The sequence below is a fragment of the Alligator sinensis genome, unplaced genomic scaffold, assembly GCF_000455745.1.
Source record: "Alligator sinensis unplaced genomic scaffold, ASM45574v1 scaffold1542_1, whole genome shotgun sequence".
Classification (NCBI taxonomy): Eukaryota; Metazoa; Chordata; order Crocodylia; family Alligatoridae; genus Alligator; species Alligator sinensis.
The window spans coordinates 331,564-340,466 of NW_005842452.1; the positions used below are offsets into that span (position 1 = coordinate 331,564).

At 57.9% G+C, this 8,903-nt stretch overlaps 1 protein-coding gene across 1 annotated transcript; it reads left to right on the forward strand.

Moving 5' to 3' along the window:
* The first annotated feature begins 89 nt into the window (after window positions 1-89).
* ATP5MC2 (ATP synthase membrane subunit c locus 2) lies at window positions 90-3,346 on the forward strand. The gene is made up of 4 exons (XM_006030567.3): window positions 90-240; window positions 1,631-1,708; window positions 2,349-2,536; window positions 3,133-3,346. The coding sequence occupies exons 1-4, from the start codon at window positions 202-204 to the stop codon at window positions 3,245-3,247; spliced, it is 420 nt and encodes a 139-aa protein (XP_006030629.1). The 5' UTR covers window positions 90-201; the 3' UTR covers window positions 3,248-3,346.
* Window positions 3,347-8,903: the final 5,557 nt, after the last annotated feature.

Consider the following 8,903-nt stretch of genomic DNA (forward strand, 5'->3'; position numbering starts at 1 on the left):
GGGGATCCCCAGGGAGGTTATGGGGGTCTGGTCTGTGGGAGCCCCCCGGCGCTCGGGGATGCAGAGCTAGTGGGTGCTCGTTCCCCTCCCAGCCCCGGTATCTGCGGCCCCAGCTTGACCCTCCCGTGCCAGGGCTCCTCCCTGACGTAACACGTTGCTTTCTCTTGCAGTCCTCACGTGTGTCACCCCAACCGCCCAACCATGTACGCCTGCACCAAGCTCATCGCTCTGCCTGTCCTGGTGAGTATTGCCAGCCACAGCCATCTGGAGAGCCCTCTGCACAGCATCGGCCTGTCTTCCCAGCCTGGTGGAGTTGGGCTGTCAGGCCAGGATCCACCTGGCTAAGCCTTTCCAAGCGCTCAGACCTCCCACAAGGGAGCAGAGAGTGCCATGATGTGGGGAACAGGACTTGAACCCCCAGTGTCTGCACTAGGAGCCCCGCTGTGCTACTGGCAGGCCACAGCTCTAGTGTGTGATTAGGAAAGCCAAGGCACGGATGCCTCCTGCCTTGCCTCTGAAATTGGTGGCGAAGCCCAGCCGAGAACCCAGGAGTGCTGTGTCCATCCCGGTCAGAGGTGGATTTTAAGTCAACTTCTCTTTGCTTAATTGTGTGGTCCAGGAGCCAAAGATGGGGAACATTGTGGGAACTGGAGCCCCTAGGCATGCTGGGAAATGCAGCCCCCAGAGCCCCAGGTGCTTGCGATAGGGCAGCTGAGCCAGCCCTGGGGAAGGCATCCAGGCAGGGCTGCACCTCTGGAGCTTCAGCCACAGGCAGCACCCCCACTCAGCCCAGTTCAGCACGTGCAAGGACTGGGTGAGGGCAGGGGGCAACGGGCAACAGGTTTCCTCTGATACAGACACCTCCTAGCTCTGCTCCACTCTCTTCCAGCCACTCCTCCCTCCTCCCCACCTGCACATGAGCCCAGGCTCCCCCAGGGCTGCAGGACCTCATGCCCTAACCAGGGGGCACCACATAGGGGTGCCCTATGTCCTGGCCTGGCCATCCGCCAGTCGCTTTTTTTTGTTAGAAACCCCCAAAACGCTGTTTTGTGCAGTGAAAGAATCAAACAGGGCTGGGGGGGCTGACAGCATTGGTTAAAAGGCTCTGCCCAGGGGCAGGAGTGTGCGTGGGGGGAGTTATTGGACTGCCAATGCTCCAGGACGCCTGGGTTCTGTTCGCAGCTGGGCTGGTGGCTGAGTGTACTTTGTGCCTCAGTTTCCCCCTCTGGCTGCTGTTCTTTGGGGCCGTGTTCGTGTTTCCGGGGCTTCAGTACAGCTGCATCCTGAGCCAGTGGTCTGATCCCAACTGGCCATGGTGAATCCACAGCCCTGCCAAGCTGGGTTCACAGGGATGTACAGGGCACTGGAGCTTGGGGTCTGCTTTTCCCATGGCCAGGGCACCCCGTGTTGCAGTCACCTGTATCTGCCGTGTGAGTTTCTGCTGTATTGCCTGGCTCCCAGGGAACAGGGCTGTTGGGGCAGCATAGTTGGGGCAGATGCAGCATTTGCACAGTCCCCATTTGTGCCTTCTTGGCACAGCCCAGGTGGCGAGGGACAGGAGGGCATGGAAATGTGCTCCCTTTTAGAACTGCAGGGGTCTGGCTTGAGCAATGGTTTTGTCTTTCCGCAGGTGAGGACTGGCCCCAGGCTGCTGTACAGACCCCTCTCCGCCTCCCTGCTGAGCAGGCCTGAGGCCCCAACACAGGAGGTAACAACCATTTTCCCATGGAAGTGGGGAGGGTCTGTGGCACCTGCATGTGCCTGGCATGCCAGCAGGCTGACCTCGGAGCAGGGGTAATGGCCTGGCTGTGTCAGGCTGGCTTGCCCCTTCCCTGGGTTAACCTGAAACCAGGAGGGGCTGGGGCCTAGCAGCGGGTGCTCTCCCTTCCCCTCAAGCCCGAATCAGTCCCTCCCCACCCAGTGCCAGGGGGTGCTGGGCTCCATGGTCTGGTTTCACCTGAGCCTCCAACACCCCGGCGACTTCAACGAAGTCTAACCTTGCCTGGAACTGTGGGGCTAGGCTGCTAAGCAGCTCCTGTGTTCCACCCCAGCAATGGCTGCATTTCAAGGGAATTGTGGGGGGCTTCCCCTGGGGTTAGGTGGTGAGCAAAGCCCTCTGGAACCTGCCCCTGGTGGGAAGAGAGCAGGCAGTGGGCCCCTTCTGTGAGCTCGGGGCAAGGCCCAAGGGTAGGGACCATTGCTGGAACCATGGGGCTCCCAGGTCTGTGACCTGCCATGCCGACTCACGCCACCTCCTCCCCTCCCTCCCCCCTGCCCTTGCCTCCACCCTCTGGCCCAGGTTTATCCTCAGCTCTCGCACATCTCATCCTGTTCCTCTTCCCCCCCAGCTCTGCCCAGTGCCTCTGAGCTCCCCACTCCTCCAGGCTGCGCACCGGGAGCTGCACGCTAGCGCTGTCTGCAGGGACATCGACACGGCTGCCAAGTTCATCGGCGCTGGTGCCGCCACCGTGGGCGTAGCCGGCTCTGGTGCTGGCATTGGCACCGTCTTCGGCAGCCTCATTATCGGCTACGCCAGGTGAGGAGGGAGCTCTCTGCCACCAGTCCCGTTCTCAGTGGGGCTGGGTTCTTGGAACTGCTGTGGGGAGGCAGCTGGGAGGAGCTGACCAGTCCTCCTGGCTGCTGCTTGGCATAAGCAGGAGAGGCCAGGCCTTAACCCAGGCCCCAACCTGGCACTTCAAGTCCAGCCTGCACCAGAAGCTGGTGAGATGGGTCTGGTTCATGTCTTTAATGGGGTGGGCATGTCCTATGAGCCCGGATGGGTTTCCATAGCATACTCCTCCAGGGCACCTGTTTCTAGGAGATGGGGTGCTGGGAGTCTGCTCTGGTCCCCACTTAGCTATATGGACTGTCCTGTGTGCCTCCATGGGTGCCCTCTAGTGGCTGCAGGCAGCGTTATGTTGTCCAGTCCATCCCATCTCCCTGGCTGTGTGGGGCCTGCTGCCAGCCGACCTGTGCCCATCACATATGGAGCCTAGAGCAAACCCTGCTGGGTCCTGGAGCCTAGCCACCCCCTGCCACCCCACCAGCCCCAGAAGTTGGGGCTGGCTGAGGTACCCCTGTAGCCTCCCTGCCAATAGCCTGGGCGCCCCCTGATCACAACCCCCGCAACAGGAACCCATCGCTGAAGCAGCAGCTCTTCTCTTACGCCATCCTGGGCTTCGCGCTCTCTGAGGCCATGGGGCTCTTCTGTCTCATGGTGGCCTTCCTCATCCTCTTCGCCATGTGATGAGCCAGCACCGCATGGCCTGGGAACATCCCCCTGCGGGCCCCACCCCTCAGCACAGCTGTCCGCTGGTGAGGGGGAATAAATACTGTACGGAAACCAGCCATTGGGCGGGTGAGTTCCGGGGGCCCTTCCTCAATGCTGGGGGGGGGGGGGGCGGGGGCGCTCTGCCATGAGCTGTCAGTCCCTGTGGCCAGGGGGCATAGCCTGGCATGGAGAGGCCTGGTGATCCCTGGGGTGGTTGGGGGCAGTGACTGTTTCCCTGCAGCCTGAGGCCCTGCCTATGCTGGCAGCTGCTGTCCCTGGGCCTGGGCTCTGGGTGCCCCATCAAGGCATCTGGAGATACCCTGATATCCAGGTGGTGGCTTCAGCTCCCCAGTGCAAGCAGTGCTGACAGTGAGGGAAGGAGGGTCCTGCTCTGCTGGAAGCAGGGTAGCTCTGGGGTAAGGCCTCCCTCTTGTCTCACTGCCTCCACAGCAAGGGTCCCTGCCAAGCACAAAGAGGCCAGGGATACCACTCACAGGATCCAGTTGTGACTCCGGCTCCAAGGCATCTCTGCTGATGAGGGAGGCTATATTGCCATCGGTCACTGCACCCTGGGCCTGTCAGCAGCTCAGGCTGTGTGAGAGCAGCCTCAGCCAGAAAGAGGGAAACACCCAGGCAGGGCCTGGCTAGAGAGGGTCCCACCCTACACAGCCTGGTGCCCACCCTCAGTCTCAAACCAAGGATCAGCTGCTCCACTAAGACAGAGCCAGTCGGGCCTGCAAGGACTAGGTGGAAGCAGGCTTGGGGAAATGCCTGGTTGGGGGCAGGGAATCCAGTTGCCTGGGGGGCTGTGCCCTTCCAACCAACACTGATGCCTGCAGGTTTCCCAGTTGGTTGGCACAGGGCCTGGGTGGGTGGTTCACACCTCAGGTTGACTAGCCTCTGCCCCGAGGAACCTGGCTGTCAGGGACAGGGCAGGAGGCTGCTCCCACCACGGGAAGCAAAACTGCTGCTGGGCTGTGGCCTCTGCAGCCAACCTGGGCTGTGCCAGCAGGGGTGCTGGGAGGGTCTGGGGCAGGCCTTTTCCATGGGCATGGGCCCCCCAAGCAGCTCCTGGGTGAATTCCAGCTGGGTCCTGGAAGCCAAGCAGTCTCGGGCTCCTAGTAGCTGCCGGTACCCCTCTGCCTGTGCTTCTACCACCCTCTGGTGACAAGTATGAGATTATGGCCTGGCTGGATCTCCAAGGCAGGGGCAGCTCCCCGCCTGCAAGAAGGGGGCTGCAGAGCGGGGAATGGTGCATATCCTTGTGGTTTGGATTAGGGCTGAGCGGAAGCAGGCTCAGCAGTGAGGAGCTCAGTGCCTGGGAACCTGATGGTAGGTCCCTTCAGGTGGGGAAACCAAGGCACAGAGAGCGTGAGCTCGGGGTCTGGACGCTGCCGTCTTGATGCAGACAGATAGGGTGAGTCTCACTGTCCACGCGGCTTCTCTGTGGCAGCGCCCAACTCCCACTGCTGCACACGGAGTCCCCAGGCCCTGTCCCTGGGATCCCAGTTGCTCAGCCCTGAGCAGGGCTGGAGGGACGGAGGAACCCATACCTTGCTCTGCTCCAGGCTGTAGGAGCTCAATCAGGAGGCCTTGGCTGTTGGAGCAAAGCCAAGTCATGGGCAGCAGGAGCAGGCCCTAGTGCATGTGGGGCATCCACGCTGGGTTTGTACAGTGCCAAGCACGGTCGCCTAGCAACTGGACTCAGGTTGTTCCAATGCCAGACCTTGTGTGGGTCTCGCAGGATCTGATCAGAGGCGCCTCATGGGACCCATGGAGGTGCACCAGTCCCAGGTGCAGGGGGGTAAACTGAGGCACAGGCTAGATTCACCCATGATAACGGGTAGGAGCAGCCCCCTCCTCACAAGCCCCAGTCTGGATGCCCCCCAGCTTCCTCCATCAGGCGTAAACAGCGTTGAGCCCCACCCCCCCCTTCCCCCTAGCTGTCCCAGGGGCCCTCAGGAGCACCTGCTGCTGCCGGCAACCCCAGCCAGCCACACGCCTGGTGTGGACGTTGCTAGGAAACGGGTGTGGGTGTTTGTGACAGCTGGGCCTGTGTTGTGGAAACCCGGGGTCTGTGGCAAGTACCCCCAGGCTTGAGCAAGGGGCGCTGCAGATCGGGGCCCAGCCAGGTTGGGAGCCAGATGGGCAGTGCCAACGGGGAGCTGCACCCTGAGCACTGGGGGGTATCGGGCAGGCCCCAGGCAGAGGCAGCTGGAGTTGAGCTCTCCGTGGGGCTCAGCAGCCAGCACATATGCTGAATCTCAGCTCCCATTGTCCCTGCATCTGTGCCAAATGCTTTGGGGGAGGAAGGGGGAATATCTAGGGCCCAGCCTAGCCCCAATTTTGCTGCAATAGAAGGAATAGGTCGGGTTCAGAGGCACTCGCTGCTGTTCCAGCCAATAGATGGGGAGTGGGGTGGAAGAGGAAAGTTGACCATCCTCCTGATTCAGAGGCCCTGCTGAAGGCTGATCTGGCCCTGATCCTCTCTGCACTTCCCCCACCCCCACATGAAACAGAGGGTTAATGATCCACCTTCAGCATCTGGGGAAACTGAGGCACAGAGCAGTCAGATGACAACCATGGCCACAGCATGTCAGGGCCTGAGCCTGATCGCGCACTAGCATTCTGGCTCCCACACCACCTCTCCACCCTTGCTGTAGAGGATGATTCCAATCTCCCTGGCCTGGACCATATTTTCTGCGTACCACGTACCCCCCTGTGCTTTGTTTTTGCAAGACAGGATGAAGAAAAAAGATGTCCCTTGAAAACACTGGCAAGTGGTAGTGGGTAGCAGCCTCTAGACAGCATTACTTTGGCTTCCCCAGCTGAATGCCAGGGCAAGAGGTGTGAACTGATCTGTTCCCACAAACAGTTTTTTTCAAGGAAGATTGTTCTGTCCAGAGCTGGCTGGCACCGGTGCTACTGGATCTAGGTGCAAGGCTCTGGATAAGGTGGCAGTAGGCAGCTGGGTACAGTCCTTAACTGAGGTGTACCCAAGGACAGGTGATTATGAGAGTCCTTGGTGCTGTCAGGAGAGCAACTGCGATAGTATCATAGAATCATAAAACATGAGGGTTGGGAGGGACCTCAAGAGGTCACATCTAGTCCAACCCCCTGTACAAACCAGGACTAGCTCCAACTCATCCCAGCCAGGGTTTTGTCTATCCAGGGCTTCAAAACCTCCAAGAATGGAGACTCCACCACCTCTTTGGGTAACCTGTTCCAGTGTTTTACTACTCCCCTAGTGAGAGAGCTTTTCCTAATATCCAACCTCAACTTCCCTTGCTGCAATGTGAGCCCATTGCTCCTTGTTCTGTCATCTGCCCCCACTGAGAACAGTCCAGCTCCTTCCTCTTTGGACCCACACTGCAGGGAATTGAAGGCTGATATCAAGTCTACCCTCAGTCTTCTCTTCTCCAGACTAAATAAGCCCAGTTCCCTCAGCCTCTCCTCACAAATCCTATACCTCAGCCCCCGAACCATTTTTGTTGCCTGCCACTGGACTCTCTCCAATGTGTCCACATCTTTTCTGTAGTGGGGGCCCCAAAACTGGACACAGGACTCCAGACGTGGCCTCACCAGTGCTGAATAGCAGGGAATAATCACTGCCCTCAATCTACTGGCAACGCTTCTACCTGTGCAGGCCTGTATGCTCTTCACCTTCTTGGCACACTTGGCTCATTCAGTTTATTGTCCACTGTCACCCCCAGGTCCTTTTCTGCAGAGCTGCTGCCCAGCCAGTCAGCCCCCAGCCTGTACTGGTGCATGGGATTGCTCCGTCCTAAATGGAGGACATTGCACTTGTCCTTGTTGAACGCCCATGAGATTTCTTTTAGTCCAATCCTGCAATTTGTCATAGTCTCTGAATCCTAGCCCTTCCCTCCAGCATATCCACTACTCCCCCCAGCTTGCTGTCATCTGCAAACTTGCTGAGAGTGCACTCTATCCCATCTTCCAGGTCACTGAATAGGAGCAAGAGGCCTCACAGAGACTGGGGCCCAAGGCTGAGCTGGCTCAGCTCAGAGTATTTGGGAGTTAAATCGATTTGAAGCTGAGTATCTTTTTTGTTGATAAATGTTCTATGACAGCAATGATGGAAACCAAACTCCAGCCCACTAGAAAGCTGAACCAATCCCTTGATCACAGGTTTGTAAAGGCAGCTTTGCAGCAATCATTCTATCTATGTTACCTCCCAACAATCAAAATGATTCAATAATTAAATGCAACATTGAGTCCTGTTCACTGATATTCATTCTGGTGATAGGCTCTGGCTTTTGACTTGGCTTCTGAATGGGTCAGGAAGAGAATCTGCATCTCTGAATCTTTTCTCTCCTTCCTGGAACTAAAAATCTGAATGTTTGAAGGCTAAATGAAGGTGAATGTCAGCAAATTTCTTTATGGAACCATCTGAGTCTAACCAAAAGAAGAGGCAGGAAATTCCCATTGGTGTGGAATTGGGGAATTTTTCCATCTAGTGCGAGGGATCTGTCCTCAGTAGTGTTCTCTGCGGAGCTGGTACACTGCATAGCCAGGGACAAAAGCAGACAGTGGTTTCTCTCAGAGGATCAGTGCTGGTGGATGCATGATCGCAGACCGGCAGGGAGCAGGAGCAGGGCCTACAGCTGTGACCCAGCCAGGTTTGGAGCCATCCAGGCCCAGATATCCTGCGTTGAAGCTATCTCATGATGAAGCAGGACAGGAGCATTCTGCTCTGTGAGACCTCGGGGCAAGACACAACACCTTCTCTATGCCTCAGTTTCTCTTCCTCTCCTCAGGCACAGAGCTCTGGCATGGGGCCTGCTTCTTGCTCTGTGTCTGTGCAGTGCCTGGTGCCATGGGGTGCCAACTCCAGGCCTCCTATCACTAGCACCCAAGAGCAGCCCCTAGGAGGGTCCAGGCTCCCACAGTGTCAGGTGCTGTACAAACAGAACCAAAGGAGAGCTCCCAGCCTTTCCCCTCCACCTGGGTTCATGCTGCTAGTAACACTGTGCCAAGACAGCCTTTGCATCCACCCCCCCCTATCCCTGTGCTGTCAGGACCTGGGGACAAGGGGCCAGTAGCTGTTTTCCCCCTGCCTGGGCAGGTCTCATTAAATCAATGAAAGGAAGCAATTGCAAGCAGCATTAGCCCTGTGTAGATGCGGGGCTTCATCTGCTTCAGTTTGGAGCCTGCTGGTCCCAACACAGGCCTCCCCATCAGCATCACCTCTTGTTGGCTACAAATGTCCAACTCGGGATCCTTAAAATTCTAGTTTATTAGGCAGATTGAAACACTGTAATCATAAACCTTGGGGCTGGTCCCCACACACACACACAGTAGCAGGCTACAGAGTCAGGTATACCTATCCTACAAGCACTGGAGTCTGCCGTCGATGGCCAGTCGAGGCTTCTTTCAGCGTGGTGTTATCCTCCAGAAGGGGGTTGCCGGCTGGTCCTTCTGGCTGGACAGGTCTGGCCGAGTTGGAGATCAAGAGGGCGCCACTGAGGGTCACTTTTCACTGCCTTTTATCTGTCCCTGGCAGACTTTGGTGACTCCCCAGTTTTCAGGTTTGCCCAATCCAGGGGTCATTGACCCTCGTGGGACTTCCCCCCCCCTCAGTGGCTACTGGACAGCATCTGTCAGCCCCAGG

Bases quoted from the DNA above. Each gene is read 5' to 3' on its own strand.
- ATP5MC2 (XM_006030567.3), top strand. From the start codon at position 202: ATGTACGCCTGCACCAAGCTCATCGCTCTGCCTGTCCTG. The intron at 1,709-2,348 runs GTAACAACCATT...CTTCCCCCCCAG, and splicing joins CTGAGGCCCCAACACAGGAG to CTCTGCCCAGTGCCTCTGAG. The intron at 2,537-3,132 runs GTGAGGAGGGAG...CCCCCGCAACAG, and splicing joins CTCATTATCGGCTACGCCAG to GAACCCATCGCTGAAGCAGC.